The sequence below is a fragment of the Lepidothrix coronata genome, unplaced genomic scaffold, assembly GCF_001604755.1.
Source record: "Lepidothrix coronata isolate B3197 unplaced genomic scaffold, Lepidothrix_coronata-1.0 Scaffold97, whole genome shotgun sequence".
In the NCBI taxonomy this organism is placed as follows: Eukaryota; Metazoa; Chordata; class Aves; order Passeriformes; family Pipridae; genus Lepidothrix; species Lepidothrix coronata.
Genome location: NW_016690277.1, coordinates 2,812,484 through 2,834,954, shown reverse-complemented (window position 1 = coordinate 2,834,954; position 22,471 = coordinate 2,812,484). Strand labels below are relative to the sequence as shown.

The 22,471-nt window shown below is 38.2% G+C and overlaps 2 protein-coding genes across 16 annotated transcripts in view; both read left to right on the top strand.

The window, feature by feature from the left end:
- Positions 1-6,442, top strand: part of ATR (ATR serine/threonine kinase) — a 45,058-nt gene extending 38,616 nt beyond the window's left edge. The window contains exon 47 of the mRNA XM_017822391.1: positions 5,850-6,442. Within this exon, the coding sequence (XP_017677880.1) occupies positions 5,850-6,023 (174 nt within the window). The 3' untranslated portion in view covers positions 6,024-6,442. The remainder of the gene's footprint in view (positions 1-5,849) is intronic.
- Positions 6,443-7,626: 1,184 nt separating this feature from the next.
- Positions 7,627-22,471, top strand: part of XRN1 (5'-3' exoribonuclease 1) — a 45,795-nt gene continuing 30,950 nt past the window's right edge. For 12 of the 15 annotated variants that reach the window (XR_001876075.1, XR_001876079.1, XR_001876073.1 and 9 more), the window contains exons 1-19: positions 7,627-7,756; positions 9,854-10,086; positions 11,360-11,457; positions 11,810-11,919; positions 12,019-12,129; positions 12,353-12,435; positions 13,423-13,510; positions 13,635-13,803; positions 14,021-14,088; positions 15,097-15,231; positions 16,339-16,402; positions 17,169-17,274; positions 17,892-17,981; positions 18,132-18,288; positions 18,627-18,746; positions 19,447-19,616; positions 20,454-20,574; positions 20,667-20,765; positions 22,356-22,459. Coding sequence is in view for 8 of the 15 variants with exons in the window: in XM_017822335.1 (XP_017677824.1) it covers positions 7,682-7,756; positions 9,854-10,086; positions 11,360-11,457; positions 11,810-11,919; positions 12,019-12,129; positions 12,353-12,435; positions 13,423-13,510; positions 13,635-13,803; positions 14,021-14,088; positions 15,097-15,231; positions 16,339-16,402; positions 17,169-17,274; positions 17,892-17,981; positions 18,132-18,288; positions 18,627-18,746; positions 19,447-19,616; positions 20,454-20,574; positions 20,667-20,765; positions 22,356-22,459 (2,201 nt within the window). In the remaining 7 variants the exon portion in view is untranslated. Of the gene's footprint in view, positions 7,757-9,853; positions 10,087-11,359; positions 11,458-11,809; positions 11,920-12,018; positions 12,130-12,352; positions 12,436-13,422; positions 13,511-13,634; positions 13,804-14,020; positions 14,089-15,096; positions 15,232-16,338; positions 16,403-17,168; positions 17,275-17,891; positions 17,982-18,131; positions 18,289-18,626; positions 18,747-19,446; positions 19,617-19,801; positions 20,420-20,453; positions 20,575-20,666; positions 20,766-22,355; positions 22,460-22,471 lie in introns of those variants that run through there. The other 3 variants (XM_017822342.1, XM_017822339.1, XM_017822340.1) reach the window with 3 other exon arrangements.

The following is a 22,471-nucleotide window of genomic DNA, read 5'->3' as shown; positions in this document are numbered from 1 at the left end:
AATTCATTCCCAGTAACTTTCACAAAGTTTTACTGTAAAAGTAGGCTGGTTGTGCTTTTATGAACAAATTATCTTAACAATAAAGGTAAAACTAAAGAAACTCTTTCATTATTCTGTATTTATGTTCAAAGGGAAAAATACATCTGCCATAATGGCCACATATATTTACTTTTTGATTATTTATTTGAAGTGTAACTTGCTATTTTTCTTATTACCATAAGCATTTGTTATTCTATTCTGTTTATCAGTTAATGTGTAATAGCAGTGTTCTTTTAAATGTTTGTTAAGGGTTATTGTTAACTTTATCAACTTTTTTCAAGGTTGATGGAAACAGCTCAACATTAAGCATGAATATTCATTTCAAAGCACTGAAAAGATTAGTAGAAGAGCACACATTCAGTGAAATCCTCATTCCCTTACAATCTGTAATGATACCAACTCTTCCTTCAATTCCTGGCACCCACTCCAACCATGACCCTTTCCCTGGATGCTGGGCCTACATTGCAGGCTTTGATGACACGGTAAGGCTCTAGTTGGAACCTGGGTTTTAACTTCACGTCAAACAAATGTAGCTGCAAATATATCTTAGTTCTCTAGAAATGGAGGAGTGAGTAGGAAATTCCATAACTACTTTCGCAGAAACTGAGTGGCTTCCTCACAACAGCCCGGGGCAGGTGGGCTGAGCTGAATATGCTGCAGCACCCTGGATGTGCTGACATGACTGGTTGCAGTGGTTTATTACAATTACACTCCTGATTTTGTATAATCTGATGCAGATGTTAATTAAGAACTTCATTTTTCTCTAGGTGGAAATTCTTGCCTCGCTCCAAAAGCCAAAAAAGATCACTTTGAAAGGTTCAGATGGGAAATCTTACATTATGATGTGTAAGCCAAAAGATGATCTAAGGAAAGACTGTCGGCTCATGGAATTCAACTCCCTTATTAATAAGGTTTGATGAGTGAGACAATCAGATGCATTACACTTATTGACCAGGGCAGAACAGTGAACTGTCTAATAAAAGAGCCAACTTACCTTGAGATAAAGCTCACTGGAAGAAAAGTAAACTGGTGCAAAATATTTTATTTCAGCAGAAAACAGTAGCAATTGATAATGTATAACTTCTTACAGACTTGTGAAAACAATAACAAAATGTAACATTTTGCCAAAACAATTGCCTAGTCCAGCAAAAATAGGCAGGAAAAGTTATTTACAGTGTATAAATACCTACAAACCTTCTGCTTTCATGCTTAATATTTCTTGTTTAGTGTTTTGTAATATATTTTATAGAAAACAGGTAAATGAATCTTTTCATACTAGAAGTGTTGCCATACTTCTTATTTTAGTTATATCTTGCTTCTCGGCAATATGATTTGGGCTAAGGTACCATGTTTTCTGTGAGGTTAAAGCAAATGACAGCATCTCTGAAACACTAAAAGGCTTATTTCAAATACCACTTTTAAAGGTTTGAGCCATGTACAAGTTAGGCAGTTTGACTATGTTATTGCAAAATCCTCTTTTGTTTCATTTCCGTTGGAGAACAGATACACATTTTGCTTGTGTTTGACCTACTGCAGACTGTGAAGCTTGGAATTATAAATTCTAGATTGTGTGACTGGAAAATAGAAATAGGTAGAATGGTAAATGCTATTGATCCATTTTGATCCTACCTGTGTTATCTGTTAATCTTTTGTGAGCAGTGCTTAAGAAAAGACGCAGAGTCCCGTAGGCGAGAACTCCACATTCGAACCTACGCAGTGATTCCATTAAATGACGAATGCGGCATAATCGAATGGGTGAACAATACTGCTGGGCTAAGAAATATCCTGATAAAGCTTTATAAGGAGAAAGGTACAGAAATATATTATGCTATAATGACAGCTTTTTGATCTTTTTAAAGGCTTCTGTCTTAATAAGTAAATGAAACAAATGGTAAGAATCAAGATAAATTCTAGGAAGGTGCAGTCACATGTATTTTTAACTATCTGCAATGTATTATTATTCATATGTGTGGTAGACCTTTAAATGGAAGAGAATTGATGCTTGCAATGAAATTCCTTACAAGAACTGATAACACAGTCATCTTAATACTTTCTGGTAATAAGATGATATAAATTGTTTCAGCAGCACAGGGATGTGTGTGCAGCACAGACACACATCATAGAGCACACTGTGGATTTTTTCTTTAGATTTGATCTGTTATTTTTCATTTCTGCTACATTTGTGTGAGATAATTTAGGTAATATATAATTAAATCAAGGTTGAGAGTACAGTGACTTTCCTGAGAAAAGATTAGATATGTTTTTTAATTTCTTGTTTAAAAAGCAGATTTCTGGTCAGTGTAAAAAAATTTTGGGGAAAAACTTTGCACATTATCTCTATGTATGCAGCTATTCTGGGAGTTTGGAACTCCAAATGTGAACGAATATAATGAATGGCTTTGTGAGGATAGGTTCTTTTCCTGTTTGTGTGTTCCCCTCCCTCACTCTACCCCGTGGTAGCTTGTTTGCCAGGTCTTCACTGTCAGTTAACATAATGATTTTTTTTAATTTACTTTCCAGTAAACCAACCAACACAGGCTATGGGTTATTTTTCACTTGTTCATTTATTTCAGCTTTATGAAAATATTTATTTTCTCTGAATTACCATATTGTGATAGTACATAAAAGGCTTTATATTTGGGGATTTCTTTTGGCTAACTGAGGAAGTCTGTTGCAGGGATCTACATGACTGGAAAAGAATTGCGGCAGCACATGCTTCCTAAGTCAGCACCTCTGCCTGAAAAGCTGAAAATGTTCAAAGAAGTCCTTCTGCCTCGTCATCCTCCTCTCTTCCATGAATGGTTTCTTAGAACGTTTCCTGATCCTACTTCATGGTCAGTGACTGGGGCTGGACTGGCTCAAGAACGTCTCCTTTGTGTGTTTCCCTAAGCATTAATGATACTACTGAATAGAGACAGACAAGCCAAGGAAGTGCCCTAGACATTCCCAGTCCTTGTTCCCACAGGTACAACAGCAGGTCCGCCTACTGCCGCTCCGTCGCGGTCATGTCCATGGTGGGTTACATCCTTGGCCTGGGGGACCGGCACGGGGAGAACATCCTGTTTGATTCTTTGACTGGGGAGTGTGTGCATGTGGATTTCAACTGCCTTTTCAATAAGGTGAGAAATGCCACTTGCTGAACTTGTTCTTTATTTTATATGCATGTAAGTTATAAACTTCTACTGTCTTGGTTTTTTTCCACGTTATTTTACTTTAACATACCCATTGTGTTCTGTCTCTCACTTTGGCTCTTATTATACCCAACAAACAGTCTGGGACATGTAGAGTCTGTGATCATTCTGTATGCTTCATTTAATGAAAGCCAACTTTTTGATTTAGCCACTATCAATGACCTGATGTGGACACACTGAAATAGCCCAAATTCTAGACTGTTTATGTTTTGTGATTCTCCTCTCTCCACTGTCACCTTCCAAACAAAACTGTAATTTCTACATTCAGAATTCTGCTGCTTTGGAGAGTTTCTCTTTCTTTCTCACACAAATTCAGCACAAAAATTCCAAAGCTTCTGTAAAGGTAAACAGCAGAAATTGTGGCCAGAGTGGAATTTGGAGTTTTGGTGTTTCAGTTGAAAGATGCTTTTGCTGTGGGACATGTGGCCTTTTTAATTCAGATAAGTGAGGTAGAGATATTGTTACATTATTTCCTCTGCTTTCTTTTTAATAAGTCTAAATTGTCCTATATCACACTTAATTAAAAAAATGTTTTTTGCAACTTGCATATATGAAAAAAAAGCAGCATTTCGCATGAGACTATAAAGCAGTGGTATACACTTAAGAACAAAATCTTATATCCCATATTAGTGTGTTAAAACATGGAAAAAGGTTATTTGGACATTGGTACCCTTTATCCACTGTAATTTCCCCTTAGCAGCTAAGCAGGACTGTGTCAGGCAGGAAACTGCCAGAGACAAAGCTGGGGGAAAAAACACAGTGCAAATGTTACTCTTTGCTTAAATAATGCTTAAAACACTTAAGGTATGCCCTTTTTTATCAGCATACTCTTTTTTATCAATGTACAGGGAGAAACTTTTGAAGTTCCAGAAATCGTTCCTTTCCGTCTCACTCACAACATGGTGAATGGAATGGGTCCAATGGGAACAGAAGGTCTCTTCCGAAGAGCTTGTGAAGTCACCATGAGGCTCATGCGTGATCAGAGAGAGCCCCTAATGAGGTGTGGCAACTGCTTTTGCTGCAAACTCCTGAAAGCTGCCTGTAGTCTAAACATGGGAAACAGGAACTGCTGCCAGTTCCAGCATATGCCCATCGTGCAGCTCAGTCTCACTATGACATGCAGTTAAATATATGTTTATATATCTTAGTCTTATTTTTTATTTTTAATTTATTTAGTGTCTTGAAGACTTTTCTCCACGATCCTCTTGTGGAATGGAGTAAACCTGTTAAAGGGAATACAAGAGCCCAGGTGAACGAAACTGGAGAAGTTGTCAATGAAAAGGTTAGTTTAAAACAAGCATAACCTGAGGTATGCAAAATCAAATGTCCATTTTGGTTCTATATGAGTTATATATTTTCTAACTGAAACCTTAACTGTCTTCTTTTGTTTCTTTGATTTAAAAATTTCTCTGTTTGGAGGTTCTTTAGTATCTCTGTGTTCATAATTTTTATCCATAAAGAGACTTCTTTTACTGATAGAAAATGGAATTTATCTACTAAAGAACCAAAAAAAATGCCTACAATTCCCTTATTAGTGTTATTAAATCAAGGACAACATCAGCAGAAGTGATGGATCTTGCTGCTCCTCACTCTGACAGTTGCACAGTCCTCCAGAGGTACAGTGATGGTAACATCTGGAGTCCTTTCCATGTGTGTTTTTGTGCTTTTCCTGAGTGGAAGTTTATTATTGAATAAATACGTGCCTTGTTACATGTCAAGGATTACTTGATTAAAATTAGGATTTCATATATACTCTCTTTATTAACTGCTTATGAAGACTATATTATTCATCCAAAATATAGCTTGCACAGCCTGTAGTATTTATTATCTTTCTTCTTTGCAAAATTTCTGATTTGTCCCTTTTTTTTTTAAGGACTACTTAATGAAAATAAATGTGTAATAGCAGATAATACTTAGGGAGCACTGACAAACACAGCAACTAAGATAAGGACAAACTACAGTACTGAAGCTGTGTTACAACAGAGAACTTAACTGAGCTGTTTCAGCACAGAAAATCTCCTGGTTTTCAAACAGTTACTGACCAGGCTGTGTCTACATAACCTTTCTTTTAGTTACAAGACCACCCACATAGTTTTATAAATTAACTGCTTTTTCTGGAGAGGTGCCAATGTTATGCTTGGGCTTTAAAAGCAAATATGTGAATATAACTGGTATGAACTAGCGGCTCTAGTGGGCTCCGGAACAGCTCATTTTGAGATGCTCAGCACAGCCTCTTTAATTAGACTTCTGCAACTTCAGTTGCTCATCATTTTGGCCTAAATTTTCCAGACTTAAGTTTTATCCAGAATTCCAAGAACAAGGCTAGGAATATGTTGTGTTTATTTGAAAGTAATCGTATGAAATAAAGCTTTCTACCATTCTCAAATATATTTGTATAGCTCTTTTAGTCTCTCTGGTAACTTTTATCTGTAGAAATGTAAGGCAAAAGTTATAACTTAACCAATAATATATATATTTTAAGAATTGTTTTTAAAAGTGAGTGGGTTTTGTATTAAATTAAAATACAATTTCAAACACGTTCTAACAAATACTTTTTTTTAATTTTAAGAAGTGTAAGTTCATGAATAGTAGCAATATTATTTTTTTCTTTTTTTCCAGGCCAAAACCCATGTCCTTGATATAGAACAACGGCTGCAAGGTGTCATTAAGACTAGAAACAGAATAAAGGGATTACCTTTATCTATTGAAGGGCATGTCCATTACCTTATTCAAGAAGCAAGTGATGACAACCTGCTCTGCCAGATGTATATGGGCTGGGCTCCATATATGTGAGATTTGTTCCCTTTGGAACAATACCATTCACAAGGGATGTAGCTGTAATATTGTTGGGAAGGTCTGACTCAGTGAGACCTGGTTACTTCTGTTGATTCCTGATTGTGAGGAGCAGAACAGTCTTGTGATCATCTGAAATCTGTGTAAACTGCTTTTGCAAGGATGCCATGAATGCGCTCACAGATGTGTAAAGTGTTAGGACTTATGTTTTGTAGACTGTAGAAGGCAGTACAAAAGAACTGCTTGAAAAATTAGACTATGCAAATCTCTGCAAGTGTCTTATTCTGTCTATATAAAAATTTTTCACCATGTTGAAAGATGCACTCTATAAAATACTGTATTTTTTTGTAAAGTTTTTTTTCTCATTCAGGTTACTTGTAGATTAGAAAATATGACATTAAAGTTTAATACTGATATGATGTAAAGTGGTTCTTTTAGCTTTTTCTACTCATATTCACAAGAGCTTTCTAAAAATAATTAGCATTTCTTTCCAGCAGAAGACCTTGAATTGTGGTTTTGTTCAGCTTTCTTCCATGTGGCTTGGCTATGTCTAGGAAAATAGTCTGGATCTTACATCTTACCGTGAGTAAACTGGTAAAGTGTTACTTTGTTTTGAACTTCTTTCCTTAGCGTGCAGTGCTAAGAAACCCTCTTGAAGGACCTAGCACAGAGCTGGGTGTTGGGGGCCCTGGCCTTAGGGCAGTGCAAGGGGCAGGGTTTGTAGCTGTGACTGCAACAGGCAGCTCCCGACAGCTCCAGACAGCCCGTCTGCTCCCCCTTGTGAGAAGCGTGGCCATAGGGAGTGTTTTTCAGGCTCCATTTCAGAAAAAGTGTTTTAACACAGACAAGAGTAGATTAAATAAATAAGGACAGAAAGCAAATACTAACTTACAATACTGCTTCTTCAAGTAGGGAAGGGGGGGGAAGAGAGGGAAAAATTACACTCTTTTACCCTACAGTAGGCTATCGTTAGAATTTTTGTACAGTATCTGTACAGTTTCTGCTATTCTGAGAGACAAACAGTCCTGTCGGGTTTTGATCACAGGCTCCTGATCACAGGCCTGAGACTTAAGTTTCAGTTCTGTTCAGCTGAAGTCCAGAGGCTCAGGAGAGTAAACTTGAATAATGGGGATTGAAACTAGTTATAGTGGGTTTGTTCGTCTGTGAATCTAGCGGGTGGTCTTCTAAAAGTGTTGCCACTGTCCCATAAACACGAAGATTTTTCAACGTAAAAATCTCTGGAACATACTCCGGTCTTTTCTGGTGTGGTATGTGAGTGCTGGGGTTCTGTTTCTTTTCCCAGGCTTTATCAGTTTATCGCAGCGCACAGACCTGCCCCGGGAGCTGCTGCTCCACGCACCGCCAGCACGGCTCCACCGCCCACCGCGGGCACGGCGTGGGAGCTCCATAGAGGAGCCAGGAAAGGAGGGAGAGAGGGGCGGTCTGAAGGGTTTGCTGTGAAGGGCGGGCGCTGCGCCCCCAGCCCCGTGTGGCGGTGACGTGTCCGAGGGGCGGCCCCGCCGGCCGGGCCCGCCCCGCCCGCCCGGGGGTGCGGCGGGCGCTGGGCCGCTGTCAGCGCCGCGCGCCGGAAGGAGGGCGGAGCGCGGCCCGCCGTGTTTGGTTCCGGCGGGGCTGAGGGGGCGGCGGGGTCCGCGGCCATGGGGGTCCCCAAGTTCTACCGGTGGATCTCGGAGCGGTACCCCTGCCTCAGCCAGGTGCTGAAGGAGCATCAGGTGAGCTGCGGGCCGAGCGCCGCTGCCTGACAAGGGGGCCCCTTCCCGGGGGGTCCCGAGCGGCCCCTCGACGGGACGAGGCAGCAGGAGGAGCGCCCGGGCCTGTCCCCGGCCGGCCCTCTGGGGCTGAGCCCGAGCCCGAGCCCGGCCGACTCGCTCGCAGCTGGGGCGGCCGCGGCTCAGGGGAGCCGGAGCTCGGGGCAGCCCGAGGTGCCGAGGTGGCGGCGGGCGATCGCTGCGGAGGGGACAGGGCGCTCGGTGCCCCCGGACGGCCCGGCTGTGCGGGCCGAGCCCGCCGCTGGGGCAGCGCCGCCCGGGGCCGGGGCCGGCGGCACTCGCGCCCCTCGTTACGGCCGGCGATGTTTCCAGCAGTCCCTGACCCAAACCGCGCTGTTCCCGCAGGGAATGCCCAGCCCCGGCGTTCCCCTGCAGTGTGGCGATGCCCGGCTCGCTCCCCTGTTCCGGCTCCCCGGCGGTAGCCCCGCGGTGCTGCCCCGGCGGCCCCGCGCCCCGTGGGGAGCCCCAGGTTGGAGTTTCTTCCTTGTTGGGCTCAGAAAAGTTACAGCTGCTGACGAAGGATGGCGCAGTAATGACGAGGGACGGGTTTTACAGCCCTGTTGCGTTTCCTTGTTGTCACCTGCGTCGAGCAGTTTGTGTTAGCAACAAAATCGGGAAGTAGGTTCAAGCCTGGAAAAGGACAGTGATAAATGATGCTTTTAACAGTAGGGAAAAAAAGTCTTGTTTTCAGGGAGGCCACGTTTGGTACCTGTTAGGTACAAGCTCTTTATTGTTTTCAGGTGGTGTTATAGATGTGGTTTTATAGTTTGAGTAAGGATGTTCTGAGAGGGGTGACAGTCGAGGGCATGCTTGAATATTAATACATTTTCCCTAAACAGCTGTGATTTTTAAAGATTAAATAGCTGTTGTATCAATGTAACTAAGATGCCAGGTTCAAGTGATTCCAGACCTGGATATTTGACCCTTCCTGCTGGTTTCAAAGCAGTTTTCAAAGCTGAGGTCTTTGGTTATGCTTTGCTTGGTCCTGCTGTCTGTGTACCCAGAGGCAGCAGTCTGTGCTGGCTTTTCTGCTGTCTGCTGAGGAGTCTGGGCTGCTCACCGGAGCTGTGGAACCTTTAAGCTTGTGCTGAAGAGCTGTGGCAAGCTGGAGCAGCAGTGTCTGCTTTAACCAGGGGGTTGCAGCAGGGGGTACAGTTGTAATGAGAGCAGGGTTTTTATGAACAGTCATATTGGTGGATTAAAGAATAGATTTGTTTATTGCAAATTGATCTTGTGCGTGTTTGGTGTGGTTTGGTAACAAAAAGATAGTAATGACCCCTTTGTTTCATGTGTTTAATAGTGTTTTTGTTGCTTGTGTACATTTGGGAAGGTTTTTTTTCCCTTAAAAGAAAGTGTGACTGCCTCAGATAGGGCTCTTAGAGGAGCAGAGAACTAGAAAGGAAAAAACGCACGTTTGGAAGTGTGGGAAAGAAATTGATGTTATCACTGCTAACTGGGCTGCTTTTGGTGGTCATTGCCACTCTCCAGACTCCCAGGTGGCTCAGAGCACTAAAGAGGCAGCTTGCTGTGGGCAGGGGAGGAACTGGCTAACTGGGAGAACCCTAAAGATTCTTAAGCTGGCTTTGCTTTGGAAATGCTGTTGGAAATTGCATCCTCAGAACTGTAGTTTTTGTTGTTTGTAGTACAGCTATGGAAGACTGAATCAGGCAAGTGTGTAGGGTTATAAAAAGGAAATAAATGTTTCTCAGAAGAGTGATTTTTGTTTGCTTTTCCCTTTTACAATGTAGAAGACTGACCAAGCACAGGGACAAAAATCCTGAGGTTCCAGAAACAGCCAGGAGAGGATAGGAATCTGTTCAGCTGACTTTGGTCACTGAGAAAAATCATAATAACAGATTACATGTGCTGGCAAACCCATAACCAGAGGAGATGTTCTTCCTTAGTGCGTTGATGTGCAGCAGGTTCCAGGAAGGTTTTCTCACCTCAGCTGTTTCCAGAGTTCCTTGCTCTCAGCTGTGCCTCAGGCAGTGATTGCAGTGCTTCAGCTTCACGAGCGGGGACTGACTGTGGCTTTTGCAGATTCCAGAATTTGACAACTTATACCTGGACATGAATGGCATTATACATCAGTGTTCACATCCAAATGATGATGATGTTCACTTCAGAATCTCAGAAGATAAGATTTTTGCCAATATCTTCCACTACTTGGAAGTGTTGTTTCGCATTATTAAACCGAGGAAGGTTTTCTTCATGGCAGTTGATGGAGTAGCTCCAAGAGCAAAAATGAATCAGCAGCGTGGGAGACGTTTTAGGTAAGAAGATTAGTTCTAACTCTGTCTTGAGGATAGTAAACACTTAAAAAACTTACTTGCATGTATGCCATAAAAAGTAAAATAGATTGACTGGTTGTGCCTTTGACAGTGATTTTAACTTGTAGTTAAATGAGAGTTACTGCCTGTAAAAATGTTAAAATGAGGATTCCGAAAAGGAAAGTTTGCTTGTCACTTAAACTTTTCTGTGTGTGTGTGGCACTTGGGGACAGGGGGAGCTTTTTCTTACAACATTTTCTGTGAAATAAATCTGCAATGGAGCTCTTGCAGATGTTTCCACTGCATAACCTGGGAGCGTCTTTGGTATTTGTGAATGCTGGTTCTGGATATGTCTTTTTGGTAACTGTAACAGAGTGTTCTTTGACAGTCATGGAAGAAATCAAGTTTTGAATGAAACTGATTCCCTGTTGTTCCCAGTTCCCAAGATACATTCCTCAGATACAGAGCTGCAAGTAGATTCACAGTGTTAAGAATTATAGTAATGTTTTGGGAGATTTGGAAGCTTTTTTTGAGATTGCTATAAGGAAAGAAAGCCAGTGGTCAGACAACACAGGGTTGGTGAGTGAAATGCAACATAAACAAAATGGGGAAAGGGACAAGAGAAAATATTTTCAAGCAACTGGACTTTTTTTGTGGGGTTTGTTTGATGAGTTTTTTTCTTTAAGTAGAAAAGGAGATTGAGAGGAAGTAGAAATTAAAAAAGTTCTAAATAGAAAATTGTAGTGGAATTGAGAGAAGGACAAAAATCTAAGATTTAGGTGATTTCTCTATTTGTAGTTCAAATGGTTATGAAATCATTGGCCAGGAAAGGCTGGGATAATGTTTTTAGTTTCTCCATTACTGGTGATGATAAATTGTTCACTCCCCTGACTCCCTTGGTATTCCAAACCTGCTGTTTTGTTTCACTATGTTACCTTTATTTTCTGAGATAGCATTTGCAGATGTTTAGATCCCAAGTATTCCTACTGTTTCAATAGTCATTGTGATCAGCCATTGTATGATCATCTAAATATTAATTGTATCTGAGTAGTGACAGATTACCATCGGTACGAGGAAGAAAAAGCTATTTTTAAGGCTTCCTTGTTGGATTGGAAACAAATTCAAACTATTCAGGAGTTAAATTTCTCTTCCTTTTTGTTTTAATACTCTAAAAAATCAACTATATTTATTTTGTCAGTAAAGCTGTACTTAGGATATTAACATTTGAATAAGATGATTCTTTCTCTGCTCTCTCTTCAACCCTGTCTTGTTTTAGGTCAGCAAAAGAGGCAGAGGACAAAATAAAAAAGGCATTAGAAAAGGGAGAAACTCTCCCTACAGAAGCCAGATTTGACTCCAACTGTATTACACCAGGTAAGATAATTTCTCAGTTATTTAAATTTGTGTTTAGATTTATGTTTTTGCATTTATATTTTGGTATTCTTTTTCTGTCTTAAGGGTGTTTTTTAAAAAACAGAAGACAGAATTAATAAAGGCTTAAGTTGAGGACAGAAGTTTTAGTAACTCAGTAGGGTTGGAGTATGGTCTCATTCTAAAAATTTTTTAGATTATTATGTAAAAAGTGAAATGTCTTAGGAAAAAAAAAACAGTTATCCCCTTCATGTCTGGTAGAATTTTTTTGTTGTTTTTCTTTTCATTAATACTTCTAATATGTAAATGCAAACTAGTGAAAAGCTTTTTTTGTAACTTAGATTTCTGTTTTCAGGAACTGAATTCATGGCCAGATTGAATGAGCATCTTAAATATTTTGTAAATATGAAGATTTCCACAGACAAATCCTGGCAAGGAATAACAGTCTACTTATCGGGCCATGAGGTCATTGCATTTTCTTATTATTTTATTTGAAATAAATTTTTATTTTATAGAAAAATACTTACTGCTAATTTTTATTTGCGTTTGTTTTGTTTTGTCCAGACTCCAGGGGAAGGTGAGCATAAAATTATGGAGTTCATCAGATCAGAAAAAGCAAAGCCTCATCATGATCCAAACACAAGACACTGTCTCTATGGCTTAGATGCTGACTTGGTATGTGCAGTTCAAATATGACAAACGACAGAAATTTGTCAAGCCTGTACATCTTTGATATCTTCCTAAGCTTGTAGGGTTCTAAAATGTTGTTAAACAAGCATGTAATTTTGCATTCCTGCAAACTTTTGAATTTGTAATGAAACACAACATCAACATTTCTTTATACTGCTTTGTTTAAAAAATGATGAAGTAAGACCTTTCTAATGTCTCTTTGCAATAGATAATGCTGGGATTAACAAGTCATGAGGCACACTTTGCACTCTTAAGAGAAGAAGTCAGATTTGGTGGTAAAAAGGCTCAAAGGTGAAGTGATTTAACTTTACTCCTATTTAATATATGATGAAATTAAGTCCAAAAGATACTGGGTGACTAAAGCAGGTTTGTGTTTGGTAGTTTGTTTGGGGTTTTTTATAGATTGCATACTAAGTTAATAAAGTCTTAGTTTATTTTTTGGGTTAGAAAAGTCATGAAATTAGAGAAGTCATCTAGTTAAATTGTGCATTTAGATTAATTTACGTGACAAAATGTATGCTGTCAAAACAGCTGATAAAAAAATCCTTGAAGCTTTGGTGTGTTACAGTTTTTTCTTCATATTATTAATAGGCAACCCAGGCTGTAGTGACATTGTTTCCCTAACTGTCTTATGCAGATACTGACTTTTTAAAATGTATATATATCTCTGAGGTTTTGTGCTTGTAAATAAGTTAATAGAATAATTACTAAAATGTTGGCTACTTTATGCCATAAACAAATGGTAGGTTTGTTATTCTTTAGTGCTACATTGAAGCCACTAAATAATACCCATGGAGCATATTTTCAAGTTGAGCATATTCTTTTCTTAGAAGCATTTCAAATGACTACAAAAGTAACCCATCCAGTTTAGATGTGAATCTGTGTACTCTCTGTTTTTTCACACTGGTTCTAAAATACCTTAACATTTGTTGGGCTTCGTGCAAAGTTAGATTAGTTTGTCCCTTTTTAAAGCAATGGGGTAAGTACTTAGGAAATAGTTCCTGCAGGATGGAACTCCACAGAGCTGCCCTGCTTTATCTATGTTAGCTGTTCTCCACACAGTCACATCTGGTCTTTAGGAGATTCTACTGCAAAATTTTATAGACCAAACCAGATTAATCCTAAAATAGATTCAAGGAAGCGTTTATACATTATTTCTTCTGTAAGGATACAATCCTAGTAAAAATTCTTGGGGTTAGGTAATCTTGGACTTATATTAATATTAATGTTGAAAGTGTGTTTATAAATAATTAACTGGGTGTTTTGAATAATTTACAGAGCGTGTGCACCAGAGGAAACCACATTTCATTTACTGCACTTATCACTGATGAGAGAATATATTGATTATGAATTTTCCCCAGTAAAAGTAAGTTCTAATGGAGCTGAGATTGGAAAAAAATGCGTGAGGTCTTTATGCAAAAAATTATAATAAAAATTATACTCCTGGGGTTTTTTCTTTTTTCCCTTCTTTTTTTCCTCCCCTCCCCCAGGACAAGATTTCCTTTGAATATGATATTGAAAGGATAATAGATGATTGGATCTTAATGGGTTTCCTTGTAGGAAATGATTTCATTCCTCATCTACCTCATTTACACATAAATCATGATGCACTGCCGCTCCTTTACAGAACATACATGGCTGTCCTGCCAGAACTGGGAGGTAAGAAAACTAAGTTCAGCTGTGGAAAGTAGAAGCATTAACATTCCTGCCTTAATATTTGTTGACCTTTTTAGCCATATTAGAATGTTTAGAATTGACTACGCTTTCTTTAGACAGCCAGCAAGATTGCATTCTATTATCTGTGGGGCATTTAAGTATTAAAATTTTAAAATTGTTAAATTGTTAGTTTAAAAAACATACTTAATTTTCACAATAGGTTACATCAATGAAAATGGGCATCTGAATTTAGAACGTTTTGAGAAATATCTCACAAGATTGTCAGATGTAAGTAACTTTGAAATTGCACTGTATGGAATGGTAAAGTGTGTTGAATATAAACTCAATATAGTGCCCTAAAATAAACCATACTGTAGTTTTAATGAACTGTTAAATGACTGTGTTTTACAGGTGGTTCAGTCAGCTGTTTTACCATTTAGCAGATGGAATCCAATCAGTTGTTGTCTGATCTTATCATAGAATAAGAGGAAAAAGATTGAATCATTTGATCTATGCTTCAGCCAGCAGCTCTTAGTACTTTAAGTCTAATGAGGATTCACCAGTAGAGTCGTGGTCCTCAGTTCCCATGGAATAGTGTGGCGGTATTAGGCAAAGCTTGCCACAGGCAGCAGTATTCTCTGCTTCTTCTGCTGGTACAGTTTCCTGTGGGGCAAGCTGTGTCTGAAGGTCTTGAGGAGGAGCATTGTTTGCAAGTTTTTTATGAAAATCATTGGTAAGGAGCAATGAAGCATTAGTATCTCTCAGGGGCATCGGCGTTGGTCATGAACTAACTGGTGTACAGGAGGCAGTCCTGTGTAAGTGCCAATGCATCCTAGAGATGAGGTAAGGTGTAGACCATGTAGAAATGGAAAGGATTAAGCCTTCTGCTGACCTTGGAAGGAGGGAGATAGCTGTTGCCCCTGCTTTCAGCCCTGTCCTCTGGTTCTCGGCTAGAGCTATGGCAGTGTTAGGTCTGTGGCACGAGGCTGTATCACCCAGACCCCTATATATGTATTGCTTCTAGAGTTGATAGTGAAGTGTGGAAGTTATTTAACTGGTTTTATTACCCCTTACTGCCTTACTAGAAGTAAATAAATTATGACTTGGCTATATGTTGCATATTGCTGAGAAACAAGGTTTTTACTATTAATCTCTTGTAGCTCTAGGGCAAAATGTTTATGGACAAATGACTCTACATGTAATCTAATGCACATACTAAAAAGACATTGTTAATTTAGTGTTCTGAATAGGACAGCCCTCAAATACTTGCAAACTTACTTCAATCTTTCTGCACAGTTTGATCGTGAACACTTCAGTGAAGTCTTTGTAGACCTAAAATGGTTTGAAAGTAAAGTGGGCAATAAATACCTCAACGAGGCAGCTGGTATTTCAGCAGAGGAAGCCAGAAAAAATAAACAAAAGAAACAAAAGGTGAGTATTTTACAGGCAGAATTTCAGAAAGTAGAATATTACTTTTTGCAAATCAGTATTTTGATCTTAGACAAATTAAACGGCATAAACCTCTGTTTTGAGATTTTTTTTTTCCAAATCAGAAAAGATAGTAAAACCAGGATGCATTGCTGGTTAGGAGTGATGAAATGGTTAAGTCAAGGTCAGGTTCTCATGAATTCAGAAGTCTTGTAAACCTGTAAATTAATGCTTTGCTGTTCCTCAGAAGCAGGAACAGCACCTTTCAAGTATCTTGGCTCTGCCCCAGTGTCATGTTCCCCACCACCACTTCCATTGGCTGTCCTTCAATACGTGCCTTCAGCAGGGTGTAGAGTAGCAGCCGAAAATTCCTCTCAGTTTAGTCAGCAACTGTATATTGTTATCCTGATCTTTAGTGCACTCTGAGGTTTGTGAGGGTGAGATGTTAGCTCTTCCTTTAATAAGGTGTGCTGTATTTGTGGTTGGTTTCTGATTTGTCCCCGAAGTTTGGAGCAGTGGTGCAGTATTTAGCCAGCCCTCTTGACTGATGCTTTGAATGGCAATGTCAACCAGGAGCTGGCACACCTCAGGTACAGGAGGGCCAACCTAATGACTGTTACTCAGTGCTGTACACAAAAGACAGTGCAGTGTGGGAATGAGGTGATGATCTGGCTTCTTTGACTCTCTAAAACACAGTTTCTTGTGTCCTAACTTCACACAAAAGTAATTTGAACTCCTGAAAATTTACTGATGAGAAGTTTGACTGCATACTGGTGCTGTAGAACAATGCATGATGTATGTATGTATGTAAAAATGCTTAAATATGTACTGAACAGTTTTGGAAAATAGTAGCATTTTGCAAAACAAATATTCCAGTATTTTTTTAAGGGTAGTTAAGGTTTTATCTGAGGCTGGTCCTTGGTCTAATCTGTCCTTTTTTCTGATTAAATAATTTTCTCTAAGCAATTATAGGGGAAGGAAATGGGTTTTATAATAATAGTATTTATACATTCTGATTATAGCATTTTGAGTTGCATATTATATGGTACTGAATGAGACTTCTGCATATTAACCTGTATTTTTACATTATCTCAAATACTAATTTAATAGGCTCAGGAAAATTCTATATCTTTGGCTGCTTTAGAAAAAAATGAAGATGAAGTGACCCCTAAAAGTAAGTGCAAATATTTTTTCCATATACGTATAACAAAACTTCCATGTTAAGATGTGTGTAGATTTGGAAGAACTGTAAGAATTTCACATCAGAGATGACCTTAATCTAAATGCAAGACTTTCATAGTCAGCTGTTGGGAAGTGGAACTGCTTTGGAGAGAGAGGGTGGGGCTAAAGCTTTTGAAGGCTTCTTCCCTGGCCTGGATTTCTGTGATGAGTTAAAGGAATGAATGAGCAAATCTTCCACAACATTATGTTTTTAATAATTGTATGTCTAGGTTTTTTTGTTTTATACTGGGGACAAATGAACAGATTTTTCTATGGCTTTAGGGTTTTTGGTTGTGGTTATTTTTTAAAACTCATTCCACTTGTAGGAAATATTTTTTGCTCATGTTTTGAAATTAATTGTCAAAGATATATGAATAATACTCCATGATATGAGATGGTGTTACTGAACATAGTTAAATTTTAAAATCTATTTTAATGTTTTCTCAGATTTTTTCTGATGGCTTGTATATCTTGTCTGCTCTTATAATTGAGCTAAAAAATGGGCTGCCTGTCTTGAAAGTTCCAGAATTTCTCTGGGTAAAAGATTTTGTTTGATTGTGTCATGTTACTTTCAATGCAAGGAAGGTATGAACACCTATAACTTTGAATCGAGGGATAAAATTAAGTCAGTAAGTCAAAAGTGAGTGGTTTTAAACCTATTATGGTAGAGAAGTGAACATGAATCCCTCTTTTTTTATTTTTCATGCCTGCTTTTTCAGCCATGTTGGAAGATGAACCAGAAGATGATGATCTGTTTGAAACTGAGTTTAGGCAATACAAAAGAACTTACTACATGACTAAAATGGGTGTAGAAGTAGTTTCTGAGTAAGTGTATACTTTTTCTTCTCTCTTATTCTAAGCTCTAAAGACAAGTCTTTGTAAATATCTATTAGAGGGACTATTTACAAGAGCGTGTAGTGACAGGACAAGGCATAATGGCTTGAAACTGAAAGAGAGTAGGTTTAGATTAGATAAAAATGAATAAATTCTTTACTGTGAGGGTGGTGAGGTCCTGGCCTAGGTTTCCCAGAGAAGCAAGGCCAGGTTGGATGGAGCTCTGAGCAACCTGGTCCAGTGGAAGGTGTCCCAGCCCACTGGGACCCTGCAGAGGGGTTGGAACGGGACCATCTTTAATGTCCCTTCCAACCCAAACCATTCTACAATTCTAGTACAAGACAGAATATTCTTCTGTGTTGAAAGCAGAGAACATATGTAAGACTGCTGCAGTGGTGATGATTTTGCCTAATGCAATGAGAATTGCAACTCAAGTTTTCTGTAATACGTATTTGAGGACCAAAGAGGAGAACTCCATTAGGATTAAATGAGTCTAGAAAATTATGGTATATTAGGTTCCCAAAATGTGCTGTCTTCATTTCTGCGTACAAGGTGCTAAGTACTTTTTGTATATTGTGAAAATTAGTATCTTTCCTTTTTCTTTTAAGTGACTTCTTGGCTGATCAAGCTGAATGTTATGTCCAGGCAATACAATGGATTTTGCATTATTACTACCATGGAGTTCAATCATGGAGCTGGTAAGAAAAAACATCAAATGAGAAACTGCTGAAGGACACAGTGATATTTCACCTTGTATGCTGGGAACATTTCATGTGATTTGGTTTGACTCTGATCTGTGAACACTACTGTGCTATAATTAAGTAACTTAAGAGGTTTTTTCCTTGCAGGTATTATCCTTATCATTATGCACCTTACCTGTCAGATATTCGCAACATCAGTGAACTCAAAATCCAGTTTGAACTGGGAAAACCTTTCATGCCATTTGAACAACTTCTTGCTGTACTTCCAGCAGCTAGCAAAGATCTGCTACCTAAATGCTACCAGGTAGGATATAGTATTAAACTGCATTATCTATCTATTGCTTACTGGTTGTTTGCTTTATTTTATTTTACTCTTTTGATGTTTTTGCATGTCTTATTAATTATATTCTATCTCTAAATTTTAGGTGTATGGATAAATATTCTACTTGTTACTATTCTTACTACATTGTAAAGTTAGTAATAAATAAAAAGTTTTGCATTTGCTAAGCAATTTCTGACTAGGACAGCTAGGTATTGAATTCCTCTACAGCCCTGAATTGGTTTTAATACCAGCCTTCCTCCATCTCTTCTTACAATTAGTGCTACATTGTCTCTGATATTGTCTCTGTTCTATTTTCCTAGCATTTGATGACTTGTCAAGACTCTCCTATTATAGAATATTATCCACCTGATTTTAAAACTGACCTAAATGGAAAACAGCAGGAATGGGAAGCTGTAGTATTAATCCCATTTATTGATGAGGTAAGTTCTTTCAGCATCTGCTGTCTATAAAAGCTTCATAAGAAATCTGCTAACTTTCTTAATTAGTCAACAGTTAGACAAGCAATTAAGTGGAAGTTTTGATTTACACTTAGTAAGATCAAAGAAAAGTGTAGATGTTAGCTGCCTGGAGAGTAAGTCTAGATTAAGTTACCACAAGCAAAGTGGTAGCTTGAGGAGGCAGAAGTCCTAAGTAAGGGCTGTGAACTTCGTGTTGTTTGTTAATGTTTTTCACCCGTTATTCAAATATTTAGTTTCAGATTCTTTGAGGAAAAAAAGTTCAATTCCTATATACATAGAAAAGTACAGAATGTCTGTATGTAAAATAAAAGAAACACTTGAGGAAAAAAAGTGTATTTTTACAGGAAATCTCCTCACATGAACACCAGTAACAGGGGGCATTAATGGAGTAATAATTTTCCTTTTGCATATAGGAAAACAGTATTAGATAAGGCTACGCTGTGGAAACAGATTTGCAAAAAGGTGATCTTTATTCTCCAAAGCCATTCCATGGTAACTGTTGTATTTTTGTCAGAGAGCTGGGATGTGAGGAAGGGTGAGGCTGCACTTGGAAAATGAACACATGAACCAGAAAAGTGCACACATCCACTCTCCCAGGGTAGATGTTTCCATGCTAATTTTTGTTGCCAGTTTCACACGTGCTGATTTCTGTGAAATTTAGAAACGACTGCTGCAGGCCATGGAGTCCTGTAACAAGGGCCTGAAAGAGGAGGAGAAACGGAGAAACACTCACAGTCCTTGCCTGATGTACTGGTATGAGAAAGATGTTGAGTTTCAGTACCTGTCACCATGGCCAGAGAAATTCCCTGCAATAGAACGATGTCATACAAGGTAACACTGGCATAACTAGTTTCAAGTAGGCTAAAAGTAGTTGGAATACTTTTATTAACATTTTAACCAAAGCTTGCATATGCCAATATCTACACTGGAAAATGTAAAACGTTGAATTAGATGTTACTTGTTTTGGATGGCACAGTAAAAGTATTTGTCCCTTCAAATGTTACTTTGCAAAACAGATGAAGCGATGCTAAATCACTGAGAACAATCTCGAGAATTACTAAACTTCGTATGACACAGAGGATGGTACAAATATTTGATAACTAGTGGTGAGTTATCAGCATGATAATTCCAGAGTATTTTTTTAAAAATGAAAGCATTTGGATCCAGTGCAGAGTGGAACACAGGTGTGTTTTTCACCTTTCTCTCACTAAAAGTAGCCAGCTTTATTTCACACAGGCTGAGGTTTCAAGATAAATTGGAAACATAGGCTTAAATTGGAAACATAAGCTTAAGTGAAACTTAAAGCAGAATAGAGGAGGAATGCCTGTTGCTGGATTACAGTCAGTGAAGAACGAGTAGTTGTGAAGATAAATGATACCATTAATACCATATGGAACCACTGCTAGTTTAGAATTTGATAATAACAATGATTTAAAATAGTGAGTTTGGCATGTATTGTGGAGGTTTGTCTTTTTCCTAATGAATTGTCTCTTCATAGCAATAGCATGGGGGTTTTTTTATAGTCCTTTCTGTAGATTCCAAGTGACTTAAATTAATTGCTGGAACATCCAAGGATTTGTCAATTAATGAATATTTGAATGAGTATTGAGCTTTTCTGGAGCTGAAGGTCAATCTGTATGAACAAGTGTTGTGCTACTTATTTTTTAGGTATAAAACAATACCTTTGGATGCTTGGCATGTAGAAATAACCCACAATAAGATAACTAAAATCAACAAGAGTGCATTATATTTTTGTGGATTTCCTACTTTAAAGCACATTAAGCACAAGGTAAAAGATACCTCTCTTCTGACGTTTCAGTTGTATTTAATAGATAACTATGTAAGAGTTCAAGTTTTATGTGCTGTTTTGTTTTTACCCAGTTCTATCTTAGAAAAAGTGGTGTACAGGTGTTTCAGCAAAGCAGCCATGGAGAGAACATGATGTTAGAAATCATAGCTGATGAGAACTCCAAAGATCAGGTAAGCATTCAGCTCCTAACAAAGACCAAAACCTTACAAAAATCCAAAATCAACCAACCAAACAAAAAAACCCAGACAAAAGCCTTGTCATAAAAAGACTGAATTAGGTAAATATTTAGATTTGAAATGTTGGTTATTTATGCCTTTTTAATAGTGTACTATATAAAGAAGAAAGCTGATAGAGTAGTGATGAAAAAAAATTAAAAAAATTTAAGACCCAAGCACTTCTTAAAAAAGAACAGTTAAACATATGGAATTTAAAATAATATCTTTAGATTTTTTAAAAAACTTTATTTAACTAGTAATACTGGATGTCAAACCAAGCTGTATGTATGAGTTGTTAAAATTTGATTAATAGGAAGGAAGGTGGTACCCATCTGTATACTCCAGGCCATAGAGTTAATTGCATGAGTGAGAACTCTGGAGTTCTTAGCTCCCAGCACAAAGCTGAGACCATTAGGTGGTCATATATTTCTATGTGAGAATATACATAAGTGTATATTCTCAGTATATATTTTGAAAGTACCAGCTGAATCAGTTCACTGAAAACACCGATGGTACTTGTTTGCTCTGAAAGTTTTGTCGACTGTTGGAGTCAATAGTAGAAAAATAATGTTTGTTAGGATTAAAATGCTAAATTTTTGTAGGAAACAGTCTAGAATTCTGGGTATCTGCTGAGAAATTTGAATTTATCCAGGCTTCACAATATGAAGTGTCAGTCTCCTTAGCAGAGTTTCTGGCATTTCTCTGTGGTAACCTTTGGATGTCCTTGGGTAAGGAGTTGGTAGCTGACTAATTAATGGTATAAATGCAGTCTCCAGGCCAGTGCTGTTTGACTTTTGTGTAGCTGAGTATATGGACACTTTTTCACTGACCCCTTTTCAACAGCAAAGCAGACTTAACACTTTCCACTCAAATGGGGCTGTTTGATAGAGGAACTAGAGGGAAGAGTCGAGGTAGCAAAAGACAAATGCAGAAAAGAAAAATGTTTCAGAGATAAATAAAACCAGGAAAGGAGAGAGGAGGGAAACAATGTGATAGCATCTTACAGTAGACAGAGAGAATGCGTATTTAAGATACCTGGCAAGAAAAATTAAATAAGCCAAAATAATGTATCAAAAAATAGCAGAAACTCATTAGAAAACCCACAACATAATGTGAGATTAAAATTACAGATGCTACAAAGTCATGGCCATAAGTGCTGTTCCTTTATTTCAGTGAGGTACAAAATTAAAATCTATGGTACAAAATATTTCTCTAATCTCAAATTGACATTTTGATTTTTGTGTCCCAGAGACAAAAGTAGTTCTAAGTGATTTAACAAAAGTAGTACTCAGCCCATATCAGAAATGTAAATCAGTCCAGATCTTACACATAACATATGCAACATGCAAAGAGCAACATTTCTTATCAGGTATTGTGTAATCTGTATCAAATATATTTTTATAAGATAAAATGAACTCTTTATTCTGCAAGAAGCCTGTTTTTTATCTAGAGTAATTTTTATTGCAAAAACAGTTTGAAAAGACTGTAACAAAAATCTTTTAATACGTTAAACAATTAGTAGTAGGAACTTCTGTTTTTTTTCAGATGGTAGAAAATGTTGCCAGTTTGATACTTGGAAAGCGAGTTTTTGTTAACTGGCCCCACCTTGAAGAAGCCAGAGTTGTTGCAGTGTCAGATGGAGAAACCAAGTAAGAGCTGTC